The 27260-nt window shown below is 37.6% G+C and overlaps 4 protein-coding genes across 5 annotated transcripts; 3 read left to right on the top strand and 1 right to left on the bottom strand.

Annotated features, from left to right (window-relative positions):
* Window positions 1-294: 294 nt before the first annotated feature.
* Window positions 295-2683, top strand: gas1b (growth arrest-specific 1b). Its single transcript, XM_079607339.1, has one exon. It carries the CDS (start codon window positions 1160-1162, stop codon window positions 1955-1957), a length of 798 nt encoding a protein of 265 aa, XP_079463465.1. The 5' UTR covers window positions 295-1159; the 3' UTR covers window positions 1958-2683.
* A 4354-nt stretch (window positions 2684-7037) lies between these two features.
* c9 (complement component 9) lies at window positions 7038-12960 on the bottom strand. Its single transcript, XM_079607820.1, has 11 exons — window positions 12804-12960; window positions 12527-12635; window positions 12259-12409; window positions 12017-12167; window positions 9620-9758; window positions 8973-9404; window positions 8460-8700; window positions 8104-8238; window positions 7679-7854; window positions 7360-7588; window positions 7038-7260 (listed from the first exon to the last, which is right to left on the bottom strand). Exons 1-11 carry the CDS (start codon window positions 12887-12889, stop codon window positions 7109-7111), a joined length of 2001 nt encoding a protein of 666 aa, XP_079463946.1. The 5' UTR covers window positions 12890-12960; the 3' UTR covers window positions 7038-7108.
* A 2554-nt stretch (window positions 12961-15514) lies between these two features.
* dab2 (DAB adaptor protein 2) lies at window positions 15515-25169 on the top strand. Of its 2 annotated transcripts, XM_079607818.1 has the most exons (15): window positions 15515-15745; window positions 18522-18777; window positions 18882-19021; window positions 19239-19337; window positions 19452-19583; window positions 19822-19905; window positions 20323-20349; window positions 20725-20775; window positions 20891-20953; window positions 21453-22067; window positions 22889-23018; window positions 23221-23862; window positions 23956-24128; window positions 24275-24367; window positions 24489-25169. In XM_079607818.1, the coding sequence occupies exons 2-14, from the start codon at window positions 18645-18647 to the stop codon at window positions 24347-24349; spliced, it is 2364 nt and encodes a 787-aa protein (XP_079463944.1). In that variant the 5' UTR covers window positions 15515-15745; window positions 18522-18644; the 3' UTR covers window positions 24350-24367; window positions 24489-25169. The 2 variants fall into 2 exon arrangements, with proteins under 2 accessions (XP_079463944.1, XP_079463945.1); XM_079607819.1 differs by lacking the exon at window positions 21453-22067 and having other exon boundaries at window positions 15563-15745; window positions 24489-25071.
* Window positions 25170-25453: 284 nt separating this feature from the next.
* On the top strand, window positions 25454-26695 carry hspb15 (heat shock protein, alpha-crystallin-related, b15; the record flags this gene model as incomplete). The annotated part of the gene is made up of 3 exons (XM_079607817.1): window positions 25454-25820; window positions 25974-26037; window positions 26242-26695. 3 exons carry the CDS (start codon window positions 25454-25456, stop codon window positions 26393-26395), a joined length of 585 nt encoding a protein of 194 aa, XP_079463943.1. The 3' UTR covers window positions 26396-26695.
* Window positions 26696-27260: the final 565 nt, after the last annotated feature.

The following is a 27260-nucleotide window of genomic DNA, read 5'->3' as shown; positions in this document are numbered from 1 at the left end:
TAAAATATAAGAACACGAAAACCTGTCAGCGAAGTCTCTGTTATTTCCTTTAGAATCTTTGGTTTGATGTTTTCTTACAGTAAATAATGGACATTCAAAACAAACTTGACCTGATCATTTTACCTGTCAATTTCCTTATTTGTGAGAATATCCTGGATAAACCAACCAAAGTAGCTATTATAAGGATATTTTATTTTAAATCTGTATTTTATTTTATTGTACTGTATTTTGTTAAATGGTATTTAATGATAAATGCTGCTTTATAGTAACCTTATACAAGTTATCCCTTTCCTTTTTTCTCTAGTGCAGGTTAATATGCTACTTTATGGACAGGACTAGCCTACTTATTAAAACACTTCTTAAGACATGCTGAGATCTGTCGAGCTAAATAAGTGGCTACAAGTTAAAATAATAATTGCATACAATTAGAACTGAATAAGCTGTTTGGGTGCTGAAGTTTGGGCAGAGAGATCGGATGAGATGTGCAATGCACTTTGTCTTTGACAGCCAAAATAATCTAGCACTGTGTCTCTGTAGGCGGGGACTCAAGCTTTATCAAGTCAAATTACGACCCGCACCCTCTCCACATTCTCGACCTTCATCAAGTTCTGACCTCCACCCTCAAATGACGTCAGAAATCAAAACAACTGATCGGACCAATAGTGTGCTGTATGCATACGCCTGGGTCTGGGTAACTGAACAGAAACTTCCAAGACTTCTCAAAGAGAGTTGAACTTTCCCAGATTGGTTATTTGAATGGGATGTTCAAATAATGTAACGTTTTTGGGATGTTTCGATGTAACGTTAATTAACAAAGCGTTGATTTATCGCTGGATTACTGCAATCAAGAGCAGCGAGAAAACGAATCGACGCGCATCAAGATGTTGCTGCGCGTTTTGCTCTCGCGGCGGTGAGCAAATGTGATTCGTTCCAACCATTTGGAGTTTTGTCCATGGATACATTTCGATGCATGTTTCTGTGGATAGTGAAGGAACAAATATGAGCACACTTAACTAAAGTGGTCAACAAAACGCGGCGAGACGACGGCGGGCATGGAACAAGGCGAGTTGTTCGTCTCAATCTCTGGTAAAAAACATTATGGATTATGGACCAACAAATGGAAACCCTTGACCCAATAAGTTAACTTTTAAACTGTTGCATGTGGGCACATCAAGGAATGGCACAGTCTGGCAATCCTGCAGTCACTCTACGGCTGCATATATTGATTTTGTCCATCGGCTGTGCGTTGATATGTTTTAGTCGTTTATCCACCGCCTCACCGGCACACAACCAGCGTTTGATATGCTGGCAGGCCATCATGAAGTGCCAAGGAGAACCGGAGTGCCACTACGCGTATACTCAGTATCTACACGCGTGCGGTCCGGTGATAAACGGGAATAGGAAGAAATGTCCTAGCCACTGCATTTCTTCCATCATTCAGCTCAACCTGACTGTGAACGGCCCGGCACTGGAGGACTGCGAATGCTCCTCGGACACTTTATGCAAGATGACCAAGCGAGCCATCGAGCCCTGTATGCCCAGAACCAGCCACATGGGCTGCAGCGAAGCCCGTAAGCAGTGCGAGATGGACCCCGAGTGCAGCGCCGCCATGAGGGACTATCTGTATCACTGCAGGAAACTGTTCGGAGGAGAGCGCTGCTCGGACAATTGCCGGCGGGTCATCACGAACATGCACTCCATTCCCAAAGCCCAGCTCCTGGACACTTGCGTGTGCGACGGCACAGAGAGGGCCATATGCGAGTATGTCAAAGTCAGCATGAAAAACTTCTGCTTTACCGACAGATATGGCGGTAGTGGCTTTTCAGATACCGAGGACGACTTTGAGGACGACTACGAGACGGATTACGAGGACGAAGAGAGTGATGCCTGGGATTTAAGAGCACACAAGTTTTCGATTGTGGTGTCCACCATTTTAACTATTTTTATATTAAGATAAGTCATGTTTTTAGAGTTTAGTGTTATAGCTGCATATTTGGCCTGGGTGGAAATTATGGGACAAGCATATAAGTCAAAACAAAATATGTGTGGGAGGTGGGGGATGGGGGCAATTGTGCATAACTTTAGGGTACGTGTAACAGTTTTCAACCTTTCAGTGTCCGTAGAAGTAAAGCTGTGTTATCAAAACCCTTGCAAAGTCAATTTTTTAGCTCCAGGCCCCGTGCCAGAACACACGAATTGGGGCCCAGCAAACTAAATGAAACCGTATTCTCGAAATCCAAGGGGGTCCAATCCTCATTGAAACAATTAGGCTATACTTATGACTTTATTGTTGGTTTATAAAAATATGACTAGACCAATTGTGTTTTGTTCAAAATGTCTTTTGTGCGGTGGCACCACAAGACATTTGCGTTGCTCAAGATGTTCCATATCGAAAACGGTTTTGCCTACTGCAGAATAGACCATATGAAAGTAATCGATTCATTTGCACATTGTATTTGCCCCTATATTTGCATTTGGTCAGGTGCTAGCCTATTGTACAGGTACACAGAACAAACCATTTTTTTTAAAAGGAAGAAATGGTGTAAGAGTATAGTGTACAGCACATTGGTCAACAATTGTTGTTTTTACTGGTGCTATAAAAAAGCTGAGTTGAGTTGAAGAAGAAAACCAGAATCCCATAGTTAAAGGTTGTTCCAAAACCTAGATGAGCTACCAAAATCTGCACACCATCAAAGTTGTTTTTGATGTCAAAAAAATATGTTGGAAATATTTGCTCCCATATATTAAGTTATTATGAACTATTGTGGAAACTTATATTCAAAGAGATAACAAAAAATACTGAAAGTTTATTTTTGTATGAAAGATTGGTTATTGTAATTTGTAGACGAACAATTTGATTATTGTAAATGTATATGTTTTGTATCATATAATTGAATAATGTTGATAAACAATACCATGTAATACTGTTTATAATGTTCATAAAGATTGGCTCCAAATTATTATAAAACCATTTTACCTTTTTTGTGTCTGGTTATTTCACTATACAAACCAAAACAAGTGCTGTATATTTTTTCTTAAAACAGCTTAAATAACTTTCAAATAATTGCACATGTATTTAACTTAAATATAGTTTAATATTTCATGTATGCAACTAGATTTTAATGATTGTTTTATTTATCAGTTGTGCAACAGCTCCCTACTGACCCGTATTCATGCACATATGGACAAGTAAAGTATGTTTTTACTGTCTACTGTACAGTTGAGAGCAGATTAAATTCTAATTTACCGTTCAGAATATATACTAGTAAAATTAGCATTAAATATCACATCTATCTTTTTATTGATCATAATTAAATTGTGCCTAATTCATGTTGTAGGCTTTTTATGTAGGCTACTCTTAAAAAAGAATTGACAAAGATTGTCATAAAATGCTTGCTTTTTTAATTAAGTCAATATTGTTCTTGGGCTGTCATCAAAAAAGCTTTAATTTCCACCTGATACCCACTCTCCAGTGTATAAATGTTACCAAAGTAATCTGCTAGTAAAACATTTTGGCTCTCTCTGTTCCTGCATTTGACCTTGTAAACATAAATGTTTACAGAGGGAGTTAGTCTAAGTTCCCAGAGACTCAACATCTGAGGAAACAAATGAGGTAGTCTTTAAACAGGATCAGAGTTAAACATGAACCAAGTAAGGCCTCGACTCGACTGGCTTATTTGTTCAATGCTTGAGTGTTTATTTAAAGTCTTCACTCAGGCTGACAAGTAAAAAGCGGTGTTCGAGTGAATGAAGCCTCAAGTAGCCATCACAAACGCACTCAGTCTGCTACTGTGTGTGTGTTTAAGTGGGCTTGTCATTGCTTAAAAGAGTTTGCTTCTCAGTGTGAGTAGCACTTATAGTACAAATCCCCCCTTGGATTCCAAATGCCTTTTTGTTCTGTGAAGTTTAATATAACAATACAGCTTGATATTGTTAGCATTCCAAATACAAAAGAGAAGAAAAGTATTATCTCATAATAGAAGTTGCCCTTACCCAACACTTAAAATATCAGACTCAGAAATGAATCATTGGGAAAATGGTGAATTTGTATGCTTATCTTATAAGACTTGATCCAAGATGGTAGATGTGACGCTTCATTTCGAGGCAGATGTGGGACAGGGCTCCTCAGAATGAATGAATGAATGAAGGAGAAGTCGAGTGGCACTTCTGTCATGCTAATACTAAACACACAATAGAGGCAGCACACAATGACCAGGCACTTCATTCTGTCTTCTAGCTGACACCTCTAGAAAGAGCAGATTGAACATTCTTGAGAGAGCAGAAGGAGGAGATAGTACAATGTAAATTATGTTAATCTGGCTTAAATGAAGAAGTGGAGGAGGTTTTATTTTATTTTAAAATGTGTCCAAAATGATACACTATGCACTTATGAAATTTACTCAACCCTGTAGTGTATGAATGTTATACGGTTATTTTGTCATCGATTCAACATCAGTGTATGATTGCTCCTCCTGCTGCGCAATGTACAACAGTTGAGTAGCCTATGAGGTGTCCAACATTCCACACTTCGTTTTTTTTCAGTTATTTGAGTGCATCATCTGGGTATTTAAAGTGCACCTTTTCTATTTGGAATTTTCAGAGTGAACGTACCACTCGCACTATTTATACTAATGGCATAGAATAGAGCTCAAGTATGCAAATTCGGACACACCTTATATTATTTCATACACTTTATTTGCAATTAAAAATTTTAGCAATCCATTGTACTAGAACATGTTAAATTGTAAATATATTATTTTGGGGAGAGTAAATATTTTGCATAACTAAACAAACAGTATTTTTGCTAAGAAATGTAATATTTTTGTTTAGAAAAAAATTGGGATTTCATATTTTTGTGATGTAAAACCTTGTCGGAAAAGATGTAGGCCATTGATAGTCTGGATTGTAGTTTATCTAATAAAGTATAAGCAACAATGACATAGCCTGTACTATTTTTTAATATTTTAGAAAGGCTAAAAATGTAATTTCCCCTTTTAGTGTTGTCCCCCCCCCCCCCCCCCCCCCCTCCCTCCCCCTCTGTTTATACCAGATATTCAGCAATTATTTTCTGCTGGTTTCATGTTGAAAGTATTTCAAAAGACTGCATACTTACCACTAACTAAACTTTTCTGCTCGTTGTTTTCTCTCAGTTAGAAGTAACAAGTTGAGGTGAACTGACTATTCATCCTCGTCAGGTGAAGGGCCCCACTGGGACTTAGTAAAAGGGGAGCCGTTTCTCAGATCAGACATGCTGTGTTGAACCTGTCACATTCAGTTTTTTCTTGAACAGTCCCCTTTTAAAACTGACAACACTGCATAATCCAGTTATGTCCACTGATTTGAGTGTAAGAGAAGTGAAAGAAAATGTTGCCAATGATATCAAATGTTCTTGTGTATCTTGTGTGAATAGCTTGCTTTGATGTCAGATTCAGCATGCAATACAAATTCACAACTTTCCTTTCAACTGAAAACAGTTCATCTACGTCATGACTTTACATTTAGCAATTAGATAAGTTTCTCTTTGTGGAAACTTTTCCCATTGCACATTTTATCCGTTGACTGGGGCATATACCAAACATGAGAAAAAAATGAGCGGGGAATGCGGGAGAGGGGTAAGGTTCAGTTGTCAGTGGATAGGAAGAGGGGGTTGGTTTTTTAAGGGGTTCTTAAAAGAAAGAATTTGGGGGAGGGGCAGGCAAAGGACCTTTTCTGAATGACCCTACATGGACAAACTGAGGACCCCCTCCACACCATCAGAATACTTTAGTCTGCAATAGTGAGCTGGACTGCATGAGCGCATATTACTTGATTGCATTTCTATGTCCAGTTTTTCTTCCATCAAAGGCACGAAAAGAGTGAGAGAAGGGAAACAAAACTGTGCTGACATGGGGCATAACTTAATTTTCACGCTGCCGAGACAGATGGGAAAGGTAATGTGGCGTGACGGCTCTTAGAAACTTCAATGGATGCCATGACCTCATGGAAGTCAGAATCGGACTGCAATGGGACGTTTAATTTTTTTTTCTTTGGGGGTGGAGCAGGAGGTGCACCTTTCAGTTCATTGCTTTGAGATAGGCCTATTTTCCTTTTCTCGAAGAAAAAATGCCTCGATATTATTCATTGTGTTAGAACAAAATAAGTGTCTTGGAATTTTACTATTGCTTTATTTCTTTGCAAATGGCCCCTGTGTGCACAATTTTTGTTGGTTTGGAGTGTTGTTTTTATATGGGGTCTCAGTCCAAAGCCATTGCCGCCACAAGTTGACTCTTGAAGGGTATTGAAGCTGAAAGGAGCTTCTCAGAAGCTCAATAGAGAGCTAAGAGTGCTACTCTATTAACCTGACCTCTAGAGGCCCAAGAAGAGTGAAAAGTGAGCCATCTACCTCAACATCACATCTATTCCTCATTCATTCCTTCTTTGTGGCCCAAAACACTAGTTCTTGTAAAAATGCTATATGTTAGCATAATCATGCTGGATCAGAAACAAAAATAGATCAAAAACATGTTTTAGCTTGATTGTATATATAAACTATATTAAAATAAAACATGTTTTTGATCTATTTTTCTTTCTGTTTCAGGATGATGCTGACATGAGCATTAAACTAAAATCTAGTGTAGTAAATGTAAATAAATAGAAAATGGGAGGGGGGGGGGGGGGGGGGGGGATGGGTTTTTTATGAAAATTGTAATTCATAAAAAATCCTTTAAATTATTTAATGTCTGGTTGGCAACAAGGTGATCTAGGGATGCATTAGTAGTGTTCACCGAAACATTTAAAGATGTTTTTCTAAATCTAACTGGTATTTTTGAACTACATTGGTAAATTATTTTCAGAAGTACCATGGGATCAATTTGTGATGCCATTAAATCCGTGATAGTACAGTGATGAGTGATGGGAAAAGCTTGCTGTTCATGTAATCATGCAATGCAAACTATTTGGGATGCACTACCTATTTTGACCACAAGCAGGCAGTGTTTCACTGCCATAAAACGTGTTTCAATGCCATAAAACTCTCTTCATAATACCTAAAAGTATACATGTAATCGAACCAGTTTATTTTCATATCTAGTACACAGCATTTTTAATATTCTGTGATTATTTGTGACTCTTAACAGTAGTCTTCACTGGTTGTATCTCCTCTGCAGATTCCGGTTGGTACACCTCGAGTATTGCAGGTGCGGGTCCGTTTGCGTCGCCCTCCGGAGCAGCGGGACCAGGAAGACCAGCAGCCCCAGTTCCCCAGGTGTTCAAAAGACTTTCCTAGAAATGAGTGAACAGAGACAGACGGAACGCTCAACTCAAAGCAACAGAAATGAAGGGTATGCAGTTTTACAGGCCGTTGCACACAGAAACACGCACCTTTCACCCCTTCCATGTCAACAATCTGACACGCGACACCTTCAGTCCCTGGTGAGCACATGCATTTACACTCCCCGTCTATCTGGATCACAGTGCCACCATTCTGGCACGGCTGGCACTTACACACGCTGTACTCGGCTATGTAGTCATCGAGGGCTCTTCTGAGATTGTCCCGCCTCGGCTGAGCGTCAGGAAAGTCCAAAGGAATCGCATTGTAGATGGGTTCAGGCTACCGGAACAATGAAAACAAATTGTGTTCCTATTACAGCAGTTACCACGCTTGCACTGGCAATTTTAAAGTGAAGGTGAAGTGTCTCACATCACTTTGAATGAGAGCAGGTAGAGCAGAGACGGTCTTTGCCCATTCCACATATTGACTATAGTCTAGAATGCCATCTTTAGTGAGTTGAGACTTCATGGCTACTGCTGAGGCTGGACTGCCCCCTCTCACTACGATCAGCACCTTATCAATAACCCCCCTGTTGTTCTTGTCATCTGGTGAACATGGTTGTAAGCAAATTATGTTTTTATCAGAAGGCATGTGTGTGTTTGATTTAAAGGGAAAGTTCACCCAAAAAATGAAAATTCTGTCATTATTTGTTCACCCTATACACCCTATCCTGTACAAAACAATTCTCGACCCAAGTGACTTTTATTGTATGGACAAAATATCTTCTTTTTTGGTGTTCATTTTGAGTGAACTATTCCTTTAATCTCTTACTATTAAAATGAGCATATACGCACCTGTGGGTTTGTCTGTTAGAGTATCACACTTGTTTACTGGTTTAACGTGTGCTCCTCCCTCTCCTAATTGGGAAAGCTGAAAATTGCCTCTAATTCCAACCTCGACACAGTCCTTGACGGTGGATTCAGTGACCTCTGTAGTTGATAAAGTTGAACCATCAAATAAAGTCAAGTCATAATCCTTTAATGAAGCTTTCAGCCTGAAAAAGTATCCTTCCCATTAACGCATTTACATTAATGAGTGTCATTTAAATTTCATCTACAGTGTTTTTGAATATCTTTTGGAATTGCAATAACATGTTGTGATGTTGCCCCAAGGTCTCCAGGCTTTACAAAAAACTTGAAATGTGACTCACTTTTTAGTTTGAGGATATCCTCATTCATTATGTAAACAAGCTCATATTCTCCACCGGACTTTCCGTTCTTGGTGAAGTGTGTTCCATAGTCCTCCAAGAAGGCAAAATACTGTCCCTTCTCATATGTAAGTGGCAGGGCATCCACATCATCCAAGAACGTTGAGGATACCTCCAGCCCTCGCTGTCTCATCCTGTAGGTGGCCAGCTCCACTCTGCCTTTCACTCTCATGAAGGTCTTTCTCTGAAAGAGAACACATGCTAGTAGTAGAAGCAACACAGATGTTGCAGATTTGAGAAGGTAGTCTTTATTATTTATTTTCATACTCTACATAAACAAACAATAACTATTATTGTGAATATTTTTTGTTTTTGTTCAGTTTTGAATTTCAGTCTGTTCCATAAACATGGTGGTTTATGAGAAAGAATATGTGAATTACAATAAATAAAGTACAAATGGGTAAGAAATAGTTTATCAAAAGAGCAATAACACGAATAAACCTGAATCTCACTCACCTTGATTGTTGTCATTTCTGACAGCTGTTTGATGATATTGTTTTTTACTACTTTAGTGTCAATTCCTGCTGATGCACTAAAACCCAAGCCAGCACCGCCAGCACCAGGACCTTCGGCTTCACCGCCATCACCAGGACCTTCAGCATCACCGCCCACACCAGGACCTTCAGCATCACCGCCCACACCAGGACCTTCGGCTTCACCATCCTCACTGGGACTAGCAGCTTCAACAGCCTCACCGTGGCTGGCAACATCTCCACCCTCACCAGCACTGCCAGCAGCACTGCCTGCATCAGCACTGGAGGGCTCAGTAGGTGAAAACTTAAAGCTTAAGCCCACTTCAACAGAATTGGATGATTCTCTGGTTATCTCTTTTATTAATGAGTGAATGTCCTCGTACATCTCTTTGGAGCTGCTCTCTTCCACTTTTGTCTGAAGATAAAGAGACATGGGTCAATTTTATTTTTAAAATGTGTGTCTGTCAGAATTTAAGTGCTTTTACTTGTCGTTTGTTTGTCTTGCAGTCATCTTTAGGATATATATATTTTTTTTACAGTTGGTTTCTTTCAGTTTTGCTCTCAATAAATACTCAAAACCTTTGTAAAACAACAGTTGACATTATGGATACAGTAAACTGAGAGACTCACCTCATAGTTGAGAACTCCAACATTCCAGGGTAGTCTGCTATATTCCAATGTAGATGGATCTCTGATCCGGTTACATTGGCCATTATATAATCTGTTATTAAAGGGATTCATTCGAGGTCCAGATCCCAAAATATTTATTCTGTTGAGAGAATAATTAAACATCTTTAGAAAATGTACAGTAGTTGTGTATTATAAACTGTAGCAATAATTGCAATATTTGTGTTGTCAGTTATTTTATTCTATTTTATAATAATTAGATTTTTTAATAATTGCCTACAGAATGACAGGGTTAACATTAGTTAATGCAAAACCCATGAAATAGTACAATGTACTTTAACAGCATATAATTAATCTTGGTAATGTTAATTACATAAACTACCACTCAAGTTTGGGGTAGTTATGTTGTAAAATATTTATACAATTTAAAATAATTGTTTCCTATCTGAAAATATTTAAAAATGAAATTTTAATCATGACAACTCTCAAAATAGTTTTAGCAAACTGAATATGACAATGTTAATTATGGCTGTGAATCAATACAGATGTCCCGATTCGATTCCGATTCGCAAGATCTCAATTCGATTCGATTCGATTCAGTGAATAATTTGCTCTGGCCCCACCACCACAAAAAAGTAATAAATAAATAAATACATTTAGTTGTTTATGACCCATGTATCCTCGATTCCAACTACTAATATACATTTCGAACATTATTAAAGACAAGTAAACAATCATTAATAAAAAAGAACAAATAATCAAACTACAAGCAATTGCACAAATAAATACATACAATAGAACTAAGATTCAAATGAAATAATCAGTGCTTTTCATGTTTTTCAGGTAGGTCTAACTAGTTTATTATGCTGCTGTCATTTTAAGACTAATGCACGGATACAAAATACTGTTTCACATGCGTTGTCTTTCTCAACTGTTTATGTTTACTTAAGACATAACTGACTATGCTTACTAATGCCGAGTTCACACTGAACGATTTTAGGCCAGATTTTTGAGATATTTGACTAAATATGGGGACCTGCTTTGTGAATGTGTTCTGACTAAAAACTACATCGCCAATGACCTACAGCCAATGAGAGAGCAAGAAACAGGACAGCGGGATGTTTGGGGAGGAGCTATAGACCAGAATATCAGTATTTTAATAGATATATGTACAATTATATCAAACAGAAACAAAATACAAACATTTGGCAGAAACACAGTCTTTACAGTCCTTGTTCCCCGCGTTTACCATTTCCTCCTGCATAATTTTTTTTTCTCCCTTTCGCTCCAAATCAGCGCACAGACAATTTGGATCGCAATCTTCTTGCAGGCTATCATTTTTAATAACAATTTCAGTATCGCCCAAGAACTCCGATCTCACGCACGCGTGAGCAATGTTACCCCAGATAGTTGTGCAGTGTGAAAAGAACAGTGATCCAACTACTTTGAAAATCGTGCAGTGTGAACTCGGCATAATATACTCGCTAAGACTATTGAGATAAATTTGTGTGAATTTGTCCATTTAAGAGGAAGGAGATGTGAAAGAGAACTCATGTTCTTATTTGCATGTTGTCTGAGACACGCAGCTTTCTGTGCGCGCACACAAAACTTCTCACACAGCACGCGCACGTTCTCTTTCACGTCTTCTTGCGCTTGAATATTTAAATCAGCAAGGCTTAAAAACGAGTGAAAATTATACACTTTCATGACCATGCAGACTGACACTTCCTGTCAGAAACATCTTACACAATGAAAGGCGGCCCTGCATCAGCACACAATTATGTGCCCTGAAGCAGCAAACTGACCTCTTCAGCTTTTCACATGCAGGTGTGCCAAGAAATTTGGAAATAAACTTTGCAGTGGGTGCCTAGGAGTTGGGTTAAACACCTCTGCCATAGCATATCTAACTGTTGAGCAAGCAATCTCATTGGCTGCAGGATCATCAGAGGCCAATCAGCTTGTGCCATGCAGTAATGATGTGATTGCTTGAAGATTTAATGGAAAGTACCTATCAGCCTGGACCCTATGACTGAACTAAAGAACTATACATATATAGTACATACATAATACATATTCCTTTGATGGTAAAGCTGAATTTTCAGCAGACTCCAGACATTATCTTTCAGAAATCATTCTAATATGCTGAGTTGGTGCTCAAGAAACATTTTGTATTCTTTTTTTTATAGGATGCTTTGATGAAAATGATAAAGTACAGCATTTATTTGAAATATAAATCTTTTGAAACATTACAAATGTCTTTACTGTCATTTTGATCAATGTAATGCATTCTTGCTGAATAAAAGTATTACTTTCTTTTCAAATAAAATTTGACTGACTTTTGAATAGGTGTGTACATTATTAACATTTGTGTAAGTTAAGCTCATTTGTGTAAGCTCTAACCCGTATCCAGCTTGGATGGCTATGTCAGACTCAAATACAGCTGTCCTGCCGCAAGGTGTCCTGATGACGTCACAATCGTCTTCATCAGAGGTATCTGTCTCTCCACAGTCGTTATCCCCATTGCACTTGAGATGTTTGTTTATACATATTCCTGAGGGTAAAGTAATATACTTAATGGTGAATATTGCTTCGCAATTAACCCCACAACTAAACACCTACCGGCCAAAAAACAAAATAGTGACCTGAAGCACACTGCCATTGAGAGTTTTTGCAGACAGGTGGAGGGTCTATCTGACATTTGGTAGAAGGTTTACAGGGTCTCCGCTCTCCAATTGGGTATATGCACCTAGAGCCTTTAAACTGCCCAAAGACCTCAATGCCCCTAGAGCGATGCTGGGTTACACAAGCACATGTGAAGGCTACACATTTTTTCAAAACATGATTCCAGATGACAATTTGAACAACATTATTTATAGAGAAAGTGACAGAGAAGAAGAGATACTCCAGTACCGTGGTATTAGTGCACGGGTCACAGGATGTCCACAGGGACCAGGCACTCATTTTGCAGTCGATTGATGCTGGATCATTAATTTCCCGCACTTCCCGTCTGGGCCCTTTCCTTTGAGAAAGACAAATAATGATCACCGTTATAATAACTTACAATTCCAACTACATTCTAGCGCATAACTTTGGTTTTACACACAAAAAATAAATAAACAGAAAGGTACTTTTCCACATTTAACAGCGTAGCATACACTCCAATTTTGATGAAATTGTGCATACTTACATGTGGTCCGTTATGCTCTTTCCATTAGCCTGATAAAAAAGGCATATCGTTACACATAAAGCAGCTAAAGAAGCTAAAGCCTTCATGGTGAAGCTTTGGGAAGTCCTGTTGTGTTGCAGTGTGTACACTTGTATTTAAGCATGGATTTAATGTTAATAATTAAGCTTTTTAGAGTTAAAGAGGTTTGGAAATGTGTGTCTACAAATGTTTGTGTATATCACTGTGCTTTCCCGGATATCTTAAATCATGTGACGCCACAGCATTTACTGCAACTGTCTAATGTTAAACTAAAGTATTTCAAGCTGTTTTTGCCTGCTTTTACCTGAATTTTTGTACGTCACAGAATCTACATTTTCTTATATAATATTTCTTCCTTTAAATGGTTTAGCATTCTATATAATATTAAACAACAGTAAGAGTATTTTTATACAGATGAGGAATGTGCAAATAACATTTCAAATAAAATGTTACCCAGTCCTTGAGTACATTCTATTTAATTTATTTATTTTATATATTTCATATTGTATTTATTTGAGAAAATACATAACATTCTATAAAACATAAAACTAGTTAAGTGATTCCTATGTTTTCTCACTTTAGTTTAAACAAAGTCTTTCTGACCACGAGAGCCTTGATTTCACAAACATGTTGAAATCTCAAACAAATACTATTGACATATCAGAAGTCCAGAGGTTTTTACTGATTACATGCTTTAGAGAGTGTTTTTTTTTTTATGTTAATCTTAAAGGGATAGTTCACCCAAAAAAAAATTAGCCCAGGATTTACTCACCCTCAAGTCATTCTAGGTGTATATGGCATTCTTCTTTCAAACAAATACAATCAGAGTTATATTTTTTTTAAAGTCCTGGCTCTTCCAAGCTTTATAATAGCAGTGAAGTCCATAAAAGTGCATCTATCCATCATAAAAGTGCTCCACACGGCTCCGGGGGGTTAATAAAGGCCTTCTAAAGCAATGCCTTTGTGTAAGAAAAATATCCATATTTAAAATATGTATAAAGCTTGGAAGAGTCAGGACATTTTTTAATATAACTCAGATTGTATTCATCTGAAAGAAGAATGCCATATACACCTCAGATGACTTGAGGGTGAGTAAATCATGGGGTTATTTACATTTTTGGGTGAACTATCCCTTTAATGCACAATAAGGATATGCGTGTGATGAGATAAATTATTATTACTTCTATTTGAAATCTTTAATATAAATGATTTGATGGTGCACGGTGATGGTGTATAATAAACACATGTATTTTTCAAAGTGACCTATCAGCAACCTGCTCTTCATCTGTGCTAAGTCAGCTGCCTTCTCCACGCATCAAATTCAACCATGTCACAAAACAATACAGCTCCGATGGTGTCTTTGTGCAGGGTCAAAGAGGAACTTTGGCCAGTCAAAGTGAACATAGATCCTGTCCTGTACCACAGCTATGTGCTGAGAACACCACTTTTTAATGTTTCAGACACTTCCTCTAGGCTCACTCAGGAAGGTGGATCGGACATGAACTGCACTCCTCTCGTCTTTTCCTGTTTTTGGGGCACTATTACTGGAAGATTAGTTCAATTGCAATTCAAAAACTTCAGACTTCACTCAGTTCTTCTGCACATCTGGGAGATTATTGATGAAGGGCTGTGTTTGCAACCTTACAAACTACACTAAAATATCTAGATCTATAATTCTTTGTCAGATAATCTAAAAATCATAATATATATATTTTTCTAAATCCTATATTATTCAATCCTAAAAGGTGGAAGTACTCTATAAATAAATACACTATTATTATTATGTAAATATAATTATTTAAAATGATCAGAATTATCATTTTAGTTTAAGACTCCATGCAAATAGCTTGTAGGAAAGCATGGCACTTAATTCATTTCTGAGGCAAACTTTACATTCAGATATAGCTGTCAGAATTTAGTAAATAGATTTTGGTATGGTAATTTCTCAGTTCTTATCCAGACAATGCAAAAACTAAAATCTGTATGGAAAAGCAGCCTTGTGTTCTTCCATGCCGGAAGCTGAGTAAGTGAAATCTTTGGCACATATATACACCAACTCTTGTGTACAACTCTTTACACACAACTGATATTGCTATAGCCAAATAAGTTTTATAGAAAACAAAGAAAATCATTCCTGAATGATGACATCAGTCACACTGCAAATGCTCAAATGTGTGAATGATATGCCCTAAATAATCATTATTCCCCTTTAAAAGATCCACATATCAGTAATAAAACAGAAACATGAATGCCTTGGTTGTTAATATGGCACACTGAAAGTCCATAATTTGTCCATCAAGTCCATCAGGATGTGTTGCCCTGAGATGACTGAAAGCCGTTATATTTGTGTAGTTTTGTTTCTATAGCCTATCATTTATTTAAAAAAAGAGAAAAAAGAGACTGCATTGACCTTTGTTAGTTTTCTCATCTCTTTTAAACCCTTTCTCCGTTTGGAAAGCTCTTATACTGTATGTCAGCAGTGTCTACAGAGGAAGGGTAGTGAGGAAGGAAGGATGAACGAACAGATAGCTTAATTTCTTTACTGGCTTTCATAATGTTATGGTTTAATGGAAAGGAAAACTGCACATTTATATGTAGGCTAAATGCAGGCCTATGTAAACTGTCATTTTAATAAATATTTCAAGAGAGATTGCCTTATTAATTTAAAAAGAGTGTTCAATTCAAGGTTAATCAATCAGTGGTATTAGCATTGTTATAAAGGTCAAGAGAAGGTGCACGGTACCTGTGGGAGGCGCTCAAGTCTCCGCCAGTGTGGCACTCGGTAGCGAGCGAGTTTGAGGAGGAGGACCGCCTGTCTGGAGTTTGAGTTTTACACTCATTCAAACTGTCCACGGCACTCATCGGCATCAATTTGAGTTTGTTATCAGTTTGTCTGGTGTGGAGTTCAAGAATGCATCATTGCGGTAAGTTAGCCAAAGACTCTTGTGCGGCATCCTCTAGTGTTACCTGTGGCGTTTTGGTAGATGACTGTCAGTTCGGCATGTGTTGGTATTTGACTTTGGCATTCTAAAGGAAAAGTTTCGATGAGAATTTGATTAAAAATAAAAAAAATTGTTTTTAAATGACGACATGATTAGGCTACAGGTGTTTTTTTTTTTGACCACGTGTCATTTAAGAGCGTTAACTTTTTATATTTTTAATAAGCGATTTATTCTGTAAGTGAATAAATCCTGAATACACAATTGTGCAGCATTTTAGTAGTCCACTACGTAAATTTTATATAAAAAATAATTATATTGTATAGGCTATGTGTGTAGCCTAGTAAGCATAACATTTACTCAATACTTTTTCTCAGGTATTGAAAAATCTGTGCTTTGATTACGGAATGTCACAACCAGGAAAAAAATTATAAATCGCCTTCCCAAGTTCATAGTTGTCATTGGCTTAAATGCCGTTTTTTGTTGTTGCAAATGACGTGTTAATTAGACTAGCCCTATTAATGTATTGGACATGTTGTGCATTGGCTAATGGGTAACTTGGATGCTTGTGATACTGCTGAGGTGGAATTTTGCCTCTGTTTATGAACACCCTCAACTGTTGCTGAATCCTCTGTTTTAATGGAAGTTAACTGTTGTGACTTTTGGATTCATTTAAGTTACTGAATAGCCAGGGCCATGAGACCAGTCTTCATTTAAGTATGATAAATTATAGGAATTTCACTGAAAGGTGTTCTGCTTTAAACAGAAGAATATCTCTGTGTCAAATAGCCTATATGGACCTCAGAAGTTCTCAAAACAGTCAGGAGGAAGTTCTAAATTCTAAAAATACATAACTTAATTCAGAGACCTCATTTTCTGAGCTTCTGTGGTCCTCCATCTTGTGTCTTACCTGGCTCATCTGGGTTAATGTGTAGATGGTCACAAGATTGTGTCTCTGAATATTCTCAGTCGTTCAGACTGTCACATAATTTCTGAAGCATCTGGGCATTCAGATGGAAAAATGTGTTCAGAATTCTGATGCACTTCTTAACCCATGTTTAAAAGTAACTTTTATACCTGCACTTCACAGCAAAAAAAAAAAAAAGTGTGACCTTTTATATCATTTTATTATGTGCTTGTGAGACAATGCAATTACCTGCTTGGGTGCTTGTAAAGCAGAAAACGCTCATGATTGTCATCTTGCACAATCTTCATCTCGTTTACCACTCTTTTATGGCTGCTGTATTACAGGCTATTTTGCACTGTATGACCCTGGGTAGGCCGTAATGAGAATTATCTTACAGCCATTATGCTACTGTTTTCCGCTCTTGATAATCAAAACTCCGCTGATAAACCGGTCATATCTCTGCCTCTGTCAGCTGTTTAGTGTCATAAAACATTACTCCTCTTCCAGTTAAGAGGTTTATCATATTACTCTTGAAATGTACTTGATTTGCCAATTAAATTTTTCTGCATTCTCATTTATAGTGTGTATACATAAATGTGTATTTCGTCCCTAAGGAATAATAGGATTATTATTATTATTATTATATGTGTATATATATTTTTGCTGTTGTTAAAAAGATGCTCATGGTCATATGACCTAATAAAACTTTGGGTTAGTTATAAAACCTTAATGCTTTCATGATGGCAATTTTCTTTCATCTCTGTGTGGACATAATTGGAATGGACCCTGATATATTTTCTGTTCTATTTTGTCATCTTGTCACTGCTTTGGGTTCCTGCTGCATTATGATTATGTAAACACATAAGCTTGCACTAAATATTGGTCATGACAAATTCATGTAAGATAAGGAACAGATAATCCGAGTGCATCGGACAGATTTTCTTCTCATGTAAACCGGGCAAAGTAATTCTGCCCCAAAACCAGTGCTGAAATTAGAACATTTGGGTCATCTTGAGAATCATGGGATTGGAGATCGTTTTAGGGCTGCTGGAAAAGGATTAACAGGATTTAATTGCTCAACCTTTGGTTTGCCCACCTTTGCTCTCTTGCTTTTTCCTCTTTCTGATGAAAAATACACAGCTAAACATTATTGGCTCATAAGGTATGTATTTCAGACCATTTTATCGTTCCTTTGTTGAATGAGACCGTTTCAGTTTAACTTATTGATATGTGGAGATGTTTATCTATCTTGTTGGGGGATCATGTATGAGTGGTGTGACTCTGTATTTTATGGTTGAGATGAACAGCCGTTCCTTTAGTCTTACTTTGGTTTGTTGATTTGAAAGTACTTTATTGGTCCCATGTTTAAATCAGGGAATTTGTTAAAATGTGGAAATTGGGGATAGAAATTAAGTGAGGGATTACTTTGAGTTTTTTTTTTTTCTTGGTGCCAATTTCCTTTAAATCCTGTATTTCAGGAATGAAAAACTTATTTGGCACTTTTTTTTTTGCTTACTTAGCAGGAAGTGTTTTTTTGCTTAAGCTGTTTCCTCTCCTTCCTCTGCCTTTCTGTCACTAACAGAATCTATGGCCCAAGTTAAATTAGTTGGCAGAGTTTTACGTTTCTTGATGTGTATGTGATGCCTTCTGAATTAAAACTATTTAGTTGCTTGTACATGTAGACACGTGGTTCTTGTTAAATATGAAAACTAAGCAAAAAAAAAAAAAAAACCCTACTCTTCCTGTAACTGAGCGTCATGAATAAAACAAATACATACTGGTCACATCACATTTCAATGTTCTCAACGATCAATTTCATTTGTTGCTCTTTTTCCCCCCTTTTTCTTGGTACAGGCGCAGTGCTGAGAATGTGTGCTTGCTGAATATCCTACCTGCGTCTGTCACCTTGTTTTTTTGCCTCTCCGCCTGGTTTTGTCCCCTCTTTCGCTTACATTCTCCTGTAACGAAGCACCCATCATGTCGCAACCACGTGATGCCGAGCCAATTACTGTGGTACCAGCAGAACCAGCATCAACCACTGAGCCAACATCTGCAACAACACCCACTGCACCTGTTACCAGAACTTCATTCTGGAGGGAAAGGAGAAAAAGTACAGTCTGGCTGCAATTTTACTTTTTTATTTTATGTATAGATTTTTTTGATGTTGTTCTCTTTGTGTATGTGTATATATGAGCTTATTCTGCTCCTCCACAGTCCCAGAGAAGACAGATGAGTTTCTGCTCGCCAGGTTTCAGGGTGATGGAGTGAGATATAAAGCCAAGCTTATTGGGGTGGATGATGTCCCAGAAGCAAGAGGGGATAAAATGTGTCAGGATTCCATGATGAAACTAAAGGTGCCTATTCAAGATTACTTTATTTCTGATATATATATATATATAATGAGAGATAGTCCTTCAGATCTTACAGTGCATTTTTAATGGCTTTCTTTTAAACTGATGATATTTAATAGTAGCAGGGTTGGGGGTGCACAGTGTGAAGACAGAATATTATTCTGTTAATGGTGCAGTTATTGTTGGCAGGAACTGTACTCATGCTTTCGTTTGTGTACAGGGCATGGCAATAGCTGGTCGTTCTCAAGGCAAGCACAAGCAAAGAATATGGGTAACCATCTCTCTAACAGGAATCAAAATTGTTGATGAGAGAACTGGGGTGAGTAGTTTTGTGGATACTTAAGTTGATTTGTGAAATTAATTACTGGCCTTGTCATGTCATTAAAATCTCTATTGTCTTTATAACATGCTCTGTCATATCATTCTCTCACAGGTGATTGAGCATGAACATGTGGTGAATAAGATCTCTTTCATTGCTCGTGATGTCACTGATAACCGGGCCTTTGGATATGTTTGCGGGGCAGAGGGGCAGCACCAGTTTTTTGCTGTTAAAACAGCTCAGCAGGTCAGTGTTTGTTCATCAAACACAGAATTCACAGTTATATGAAATATATGTTGGGTTTGTTTGAACAATGGAAGGCGACGTTTAAAGCCTGGTGTAAAGAATCATTATTTTGCCATTCTTTTTGGTGTCACTTATAAAAAAGACACAATAAAAAAATATTACAATGTGGATGGAATGTTATCTACCGTATAAGCAGAGCACTCACATATTCTTCTGTTGTCGATTTCCTCTTTTACAGGCTGAGTCTCTGGTCATTGATTTGAAGGATCTGTTTCAACTAATCTTCAATCTGAAGAAGAAAGAGCAGGAAGCTGCACTGAAGGTGATGTGAATATATATATATATATATATATATATATATATATATATATATATATATATATATATTTTAATACTTTAAAATGAAAGCGTTTATATTATTTAGATATTATTATTATTATTATTATTTGTATTACTGTTGTCTAAAATTTGAGGAATGAGTTTGGTATTACTGTACATATTTCATGCAGCAAGATTGTAGGCTTGTCTAGAGATTTGTCTGTTGGTAAGCTAAGCTACTTTGAGTACTTTTTTTTTTTTTTTTTTACCTAACGGCTCTCAATAGTTGATTGCTTTTCAAATTAAATATGCAGATTTCATAAACTGACTTTGAAAAAACATGTTGTTTTTGTAAACCTTTTTAAACTTTTTTTTTTCCTATTGTTAGATTTAATTTACTGAAACCTTTACTACTTTGCAGGGTGAAGAAAATGGCACTGTGATTGAGGTGGGTGTAAACAGTTTTTGTTTGATTATTTTAATGTAATCTTTCATTCATGTATTAAGGGCTAGTTCATCTTCGGAACACAAATGAAGATATTTGTAATGCTGCACACAGTTTTCTTGTTGCTTCATAATAAGGTTGCACCACTGTAGTTACATGGACTATTTTAACGATATTTTTACTACCTTTCTGGGCCTTGAAAGTTGCAACGTTGCTGTCAATGGAGGGACCGAAAGCTTTCAGATTTTATCAAAAAAAAATCTTCATTTGTGTTCCGAAGATGAACGAAGGTCTTACGGGTTTGAAACGACACGAGGGTGAGTAATGAGAGCATTTTTATTTTTGGGGCGAACTAACCCTTTAATGTTTGGTCATCAGAATGGTGGTGATGCTTTACTCACCCTGGATGGCCAAGAAAATGCTGTAAAAGTAAGTGCTTTCATACAAAATGTCAATTTCATACAAATTAGATAAAAAACAAAACAAATAAAAAACAAACAAACTCCAAATAACCTAGAGGTGCCATGTTTTGTGTTCTTCTCAGACCGTAGAGCAGATGGACCTGTTTGGGAATATGTCCACTCCACCTGACATTCACTCTCCTACGGTAATGACCCTACAGTATACATTTGGCAGTGGATCTGCTGTTGACATGTTTTAAGTGGTTTATTAAATAATTCCTTTTAGAAATATACCCAGACTTTAGAATGAATTCTATTTAGAATAGAATTGGCCTCTATACATGTGGCTAGATTTATTCCCTAGACCTAATTTTCTGTCCTTGAGTTCTTAACATACTAAAGTCTTTGCCACTATCTTCTGTTAACATCTACCAAAGTCATCCATCAGCCCTCTTTTCTCATTTAAGGGTCTTAAGCATTTGCTTTTTCATGACCAAATACTTTTTCACTGCTAAAAATGCTTTTGGGAAAGTCCCATTGGCCAGTAGATGGCACCCAAACCCATAAAATGGGAAAAGAGCAAGATGCGTACTATGGAAGCTTTTATGTTATATGATGCTATAACTACCTTACTATTTTCATTCAGTATGTTTCATAGTCTACCTCACAACTTTTTTTTTTTCTTTTTTCTTCTTCTAAAACCAGCCTGAGAGTGTTCTGCTGCTTGACTTTGCTGTTGTGATTGGCAATCAAGAAAATCCTTTCATCTGCTACACATCTCCTCTCTGCAATAAATCAGACGACAAACCAGTTTCATGCACATCAGATCTTTTCCCAACTCCTAGTTCTGATCCCTTCAATGATGATCCCTTTTCTCCCTTGAATGATTTCACACAATCAGATTCCATGTTTTCTTCCAATAGCAAGTCAGATCTTTCTAGTTTCCTCTTAAATGGGCCAGACTTCCAGCAAAGCCTGAGTAAAGACTACTCCTCACACAGTCAGCAGTTTAATGGACTGTCCGGGGCCCAGTTGTCCCATGAAAGTCCAAATGCACAATTAAAGCAGCTTCCTTTAAGCGATCTGAACAGTGACCGCAATTCCCTCTTTAGCCAGAATCCTTTTTTGAGTACCTCAATGAACAACCCATCCATCTTAAACGGGGTATCCAAATCAGGTCCTCTCTTGTGTAATGAATCAAGTAAATCAGTGCCATTGTTTCAAACCATCACGCCACCTTCTGTTCAAAATGGAGGCTTGATGGTCCTTTGCCCCCCACCGCAAAGTTTGAGGTCTGGATGCATGCGGAGGAGAGGCAAGGTGAACATGTGGCAAGAGAAACCCCCTCGGCTCTCTGTCTGTATTACTTCACATACCATTAATGAGAGTGACTATGAGGACTGTGCTGTATCGCAAAAATGGCATTAAATTTAATCAATATTTTAAAATAAAATGATGCATCTTGAATGTAAATGTTCACGTTGTCTAAATGCATTTAGGCTTGAGAAAGAATGGATGTTTAAATGATTATGATTTAAAAAAGTCCTTGTAATCTGTCTCATACAACTCACTCACACCGATAGTTGGATTTATGGTTTAGGGGGAGTTTTTTTTTTTTGGGCACGTTGGAAAAAATGTATGGAAACTGTCACTTTATTAACTTGTGTTGAGGGACATGGCATTGTTGTCCATGTACTGTGTGTCTTAAATTATATAATTTTTGCTGATAAGAAAAGCTACCAAGTTTTATGCTAATAGACTGGTCCTTTTTCTCTACTCAACTGTAGAAGCTAGATGCATCAATTCAAAATGGTTCATTTTAAAGTTGTTGTTTTTAAACCTAATTTAATTGTGGATGTACACAACAATGTCATGGGAATCCCTGAAAGCAATCCTATGACTAACGGCATGCTTCGTACCTCAGTTTAATTGTGCAGGTGAAAAGTGTTCAAGTAAACAGCTGGGTCCCCTTTTTCTTTCTTTTTTCTTTTCAATGACAACTTTGGTGATCAAATTGGGCTCTTTCTCAGTAGCAGCATTATTCCACACCTCTTTTTGAAATGTTCATGTCATTTGGCACTGTAATTTTGTTTAATTGCAGAGTACTAAAAGTGATTTTAAACAACATTGTGCCTCCACAGTCACCTGGAAATGACATGTTTGGAGCTGAACTCTTTGCTCCAACCCAGGAGTCTCAGTCCTCGACTCAGAATTCATCCATTCCAGCGGACTTATTCAACACCACACCTTCCTCCACCATCAATGCTCTTGGTATACTGCATGTTTCACCAGTATAACGAAATTGTTTTTTTTTTTTTTTTTTTTTTTTGCTGTATGAACCTATTTATACTGAGAAACTCAAGTGTGGTATTATGAAGACTTTAAAAAAAATAAAAAAATAACTAAATCTGCATTTATAGTGTAAATGAATATACAGTGAGCATGATTGAGATTTTTTTATTTTTTCCTGTAGGTTCATTGTCCCTGGGCCCTACTTCTGTCACTCAAACTCTTGGGACAGCTCCATCTCCATGGGGTAAAACACCCACAATGTTTCCTCCTCAGAGCGGTTTTCCTCAAGTAACGGTTCCAGGACAACCAAATCCTTTTCCTCAACCATCTGCTTTTGGAGGCCTGCCTGCACCTGCATGGGGGCAGCAAGGAGCTTTGCCTTTTGGTCCCTCAGCTGCCTCACAAGCCTGGGGTCAACCGGGAACCGCAGCACCCATTGGGGCCTGGCCCACTGCTGGTCCTGTGGCCAGTCCTTTCCAAGCAAACCAATTTGCTCCCATGATGCCTCCTAATGCAATAATGGGTATGCAGCAGGGTGCAGTTGTTCCTCCTCGCCCTCCACCACGTCCTCCAGTGAAAGAAGAACCCCCAGTGGTCAAAAGTGCCTTTACAGCTTTGGACCCCCTTGGGGAGAAAGAGAAGAAGACTGGAAAAGACATGTTCAAAAATTTCCAGATGGTTAAGCCCCTGAAAGCAGAACAAGATCCTGGTCCAAACACCAATGGCTCATTTGATGAGTACTTTTCCAGTAAGGTTGGCCTGGCTCAGGAGGTGGCAGATCATGATGACTTTGACATAAACCAAATCTCTGTTAACTCAAATGGTACACATTTAATTATCAGCTGCTACTTGTGATTTAAGACATGCAGCATAGCGATTCTGATAGTTTGATCATAGTTCCTCATCTTGTGTCTAGGGACTTCCAAACTTACTCCTCAGCAGTCCGCTGCAACTGTTGCTGGTCTGACCCCGGTCCCAGCCGCAGGGCTTTTGGATTCTGCCTTCACTCCTAATCTAGTCCCTGCAGGCTCAAACCTTTTTGATGACACTTTTGGAATAAACCCGTTTGGAGCACCACCTATGAATACAGTATGTGCAGTTTTCCTTTTTTATTTTTTACATGTTGAAAACTGACACTGTCACCTTGTGTTTATACTTTGTTTTTGTATTGCAAATTTGTTTATCTTTTGAATATATGCATTTTGTGAGTTTTGGTGTCTTTTTATTTTTCACAGAGCACTCCATCCACTCAGACTGCTGCCCTTGCAGATGCTTTTGGGGACCCGTTTGGGGGAAATCCTTTTGCCTGAGAAACTTTAGCACTGCTGGTACAGAACTATAAATCTTTAGATCACATTTCTTAGAGATTTCAAATGTTATGTCAATGCATTGCAAGACTGTTTTATTAACAAATGCACTGAAATGATTAGCTGTTCATGTTTATTTCAGTACCCTCCCACTGATCCAGTGCTGCTGAGCCAGAGAAACGTATGCACTGTAGAGTTGCTATCAGCATTAGTACATTGAAAAGAAATGTGCTCATGAAAACCTTATCTTGTATTCTGTTCGCATTCTCACTGTATATCTGTTGTAGCCTCACTTTCTGTGCCTTTCTAACTGAACACAGATCAGCCCATTCAGATCAACCCATTTCAATTTCAAGTCACTCATGAAATAAGATGCACAGTGAAGTAGGGTTCTTCTGTAGAGTGTAATAGGGAAGGAGAGAGAATAAACGATTTGTGAATGATTTTTCTCTATGTAATTATCTTGAGCATTTATGACAAAGTAAATATGCTTAATCCTAATGATTTGTCATTAAAGAAAGTGAATGAATATCTGGGTTTGTTTTGTTTTCCCCTGTTAAAACACTTAAAGCAATAGTTTAGCCTGTTGCTTAATTTAGCCTCAGGTAGAAGAATCTGAGCAATTATCAGTGTTTAATGTATCATAGTATATCTGACTCTAAATGTTGACAGGAATTCTTTAGAGGTTTTATAAAGACTGTGTAAGTAGGTACATACTGTTGTATAACAGCGTTTGTTACCATGGTAAAAGAAAGGACACTAAGATGTGACTAGACTACAGAGGCCATTAATGAAACAACACTATTGCCAGTGTGCCCATTGTCATGTGCCAAGAATTTGCCGTTACCGCTTTAGTTCTAATAATACAGACAGGATGGCATCATTCTGTGTCAGGTTGTAACACGGAGGTGAAAGATTTGCCAAGCTTCTTTGTTGACTTTTGGGACTGGATAACTGGGTAATTTGGGATGAATATTTAATAGACAAGAACAGTATAAAAGAAGTGTGTGGCAACTTTCTGTAGCCTTTTGCAAGTCTGCATATCAGATTTTCTGTTGCTATATTAGAATAAGTTATTCAACTTGTGTTTTGAAATTAAGTTGAAAGATGCCTCGTCCTTTGTTTCACCGTAATGGTTGCTGGGACCCTCTTCAGGAGGGAACACAAAAAAACCTTTTCAACCAAAACACCGACCTCCCCTGTTTCCTTGAGCCTGGTGAGGTTAGCTGGATAGATTCAGCTAGGAAAAGATTAGGGACATCGACCTGGCCAGGATCTATGCGTTTACCTCTCTTCAGCTCTTTGTGCATGGAGATTCCTCCTAAATCATGCATTGGATGTGAAGGATGGGATTCTCAATCCGTTTGTGAACAAATGAAAGGACAGCAAAACTGGAAAGTCTGTCTTGATGTCAGTCCATATTCTCCAGAGGAGATAAGCATCAACACCAAGGAGGGATATTTGGAGATAACGGGTATGATGACCTTGATATGTCTGGCTTTGGTCTATTTATAATGCACTGCATATTTATGTTACTAAAAATAGCACATACAATGACCACATTCTGCAAATCACATTTCCTTCAGATGGCATAGGCATGTTCTTTAATATCGGTTTTCATTCATAGGTAATCACGAGAAAAGGCATGATAATCACAGATTGATCTCAAGAAACTTTACAAGAAAATACAAGTAAGGGAGCTTTTGTTTTATTTTGTTGTTGATGTGTTCTCAAATTGTTTTTTAAAATGAAAAACAAAAAATTACCTAACCGGAAATTATGCTGTTTTTAATACTGTATTTTTTTGCATCACATATAATTCAGCTTTACATAATGTAGGGCGTTACTCCATCATTACTCATGGCTGGTTTCATTTTCCTTGTGTAATTCATTAGGCTTCCAGCTGACTTAGACCTAAAACTGATCAACTCCATGCTGTCTCCAGATGGTATTCTCTCAGTTGGGGTTTCATTACCTGGCTCTACCAGTCTCCCTGGAGAGATTGTCATCCCTATTCACATGATGGACAAGCAGTTGCCTGCAAAGTAGTAATTTATAATTACTGGTTTATATGCCCAATAAAAGTATTGAATGTGTTTTCCTAACCTTTTGTTTTTGATGGTTGACCAGCATTTGTAAATACTGGCATTGCAAGAGAATATTTCTCATATTTTGAACCATTACCAAATGACAAACATTACTGCAGATAGTTACTGGCTAAATAGATAAGTTACTTTGGTTTAATTATTTGACCATTATGCAATACATAATTTGTGCTTCATGTGTATTCTTCTAAGATCATCAATCCTATTACCAGTAGTGCTGACAGACTAAAGAGAGATCAGACCAGTTCACTCTTTTTCAGGCAGGAATAATTTTTTTTTTAAAAGGGTTTCATACTAAGGCTGGTGTTATATAATGCCAGGACAATCTGTTTGATTTTGAGAGACCATTTTACGAAATGTGTAACAATAAAACAATACAATCATGTAAATATATTTAACAAGAAGACACTAAAATGGTCATCTCTAATCAATAGGTATAGCATAACTAACTCTCAGCATCATGCAGCCGAGTAGTCATGTCACATCCTATAGATGGTGCTATTTAAAGTAATTGAGTTCACACCAGATCATGTGTCCTGATTGAAATTCACACAACCACACTGCTTGTGCGGCAGGTCGTGGCTGTTATGAAACCCAAAGCCTTCCTTCTTTGGTCCTTCTTGGAGGTGATCAAAAGTACAGAGAGAGGTTTCTTCTTACCGCTACAGTTGTACCTTGACTATTTTTGGATGTGTTCCATAGCTTTCATCACATTGGTCAGAAGCAGTAATCAAATGACATGTCTCAGTTACACTATTCATGGTAAAAACAGCAACATGTTCCCAAATGGTCAGTTTTATGTTCTATTA

Source organism: Phoxinus phoxinus (genome assembly GCF_949152265.1).
Source record: "Phoxinus phoxinus genome assembly, chromosome: 3".
In the NCBI taxonomy this organism is placed as follows: domain Eukaryota; kingdom Metazoa; phylum Chordata; class Actinopteri; order Cypriniformes; family Leuciscidae; genus Phoxinus; species Phoxinus phoxinus.
The sequence above is the reverse complement of the archived record's forward strand: the minus strand, read 5'-3'. Positions and strand labels throughout refer to the sequence as shown.

Bases quoted from the DNA above. Each gene is read 5' to 3' on its own strand.
- gas1b (XM_079607339.1), top strand. From the start codon at position 1,160: ATGTGGGCACATCAAGGAATGGCACAGTCTGGCAATCCTGCAGTCACT.
- dab2 (XM_079607818.1), top strand. From the start codon at position 18,645: ATGTCGCAACCACGTGATGCCGAGCCAATTACTGTGGTACCAGCAGAA. The intron at 19,022-19,238 runs GTGCCTATTCAA...GTTTGTGTACAG, and splicing joins ATTCCATGATGAAACTAAAG to GGCATGGCAATAGCTGGTCG. The intron at 23,019-23,220 runs GTATACTGCATG...TTTTTCCTGTAG, and splicing joins CTCCACCATCAATGCTCTTG to GTTCATTGTCCCTGGGCCCT.
- c9 (XM_079607820.1), bottom strand. From the start codon at position 12,889: ATGAAGGCTTTAGCTTCTTTAGCTGCTTTATGTGTAACGATATGCCTT. The intron at 12,168-12,258 runs GTCACTATTTTG...CTTTACCCTCAG, and splicing joins TCAATGGCAGTGTGCTTCAG to GAATATGTATAAACAAACAT. The intron at 9,759-12,016 runs GTTAGAGCTTAC...TTCTCTCAACAG, and splicing joins GCCATCCAAGCTGGATACGG to AATAAATATTTTGGGATCTG.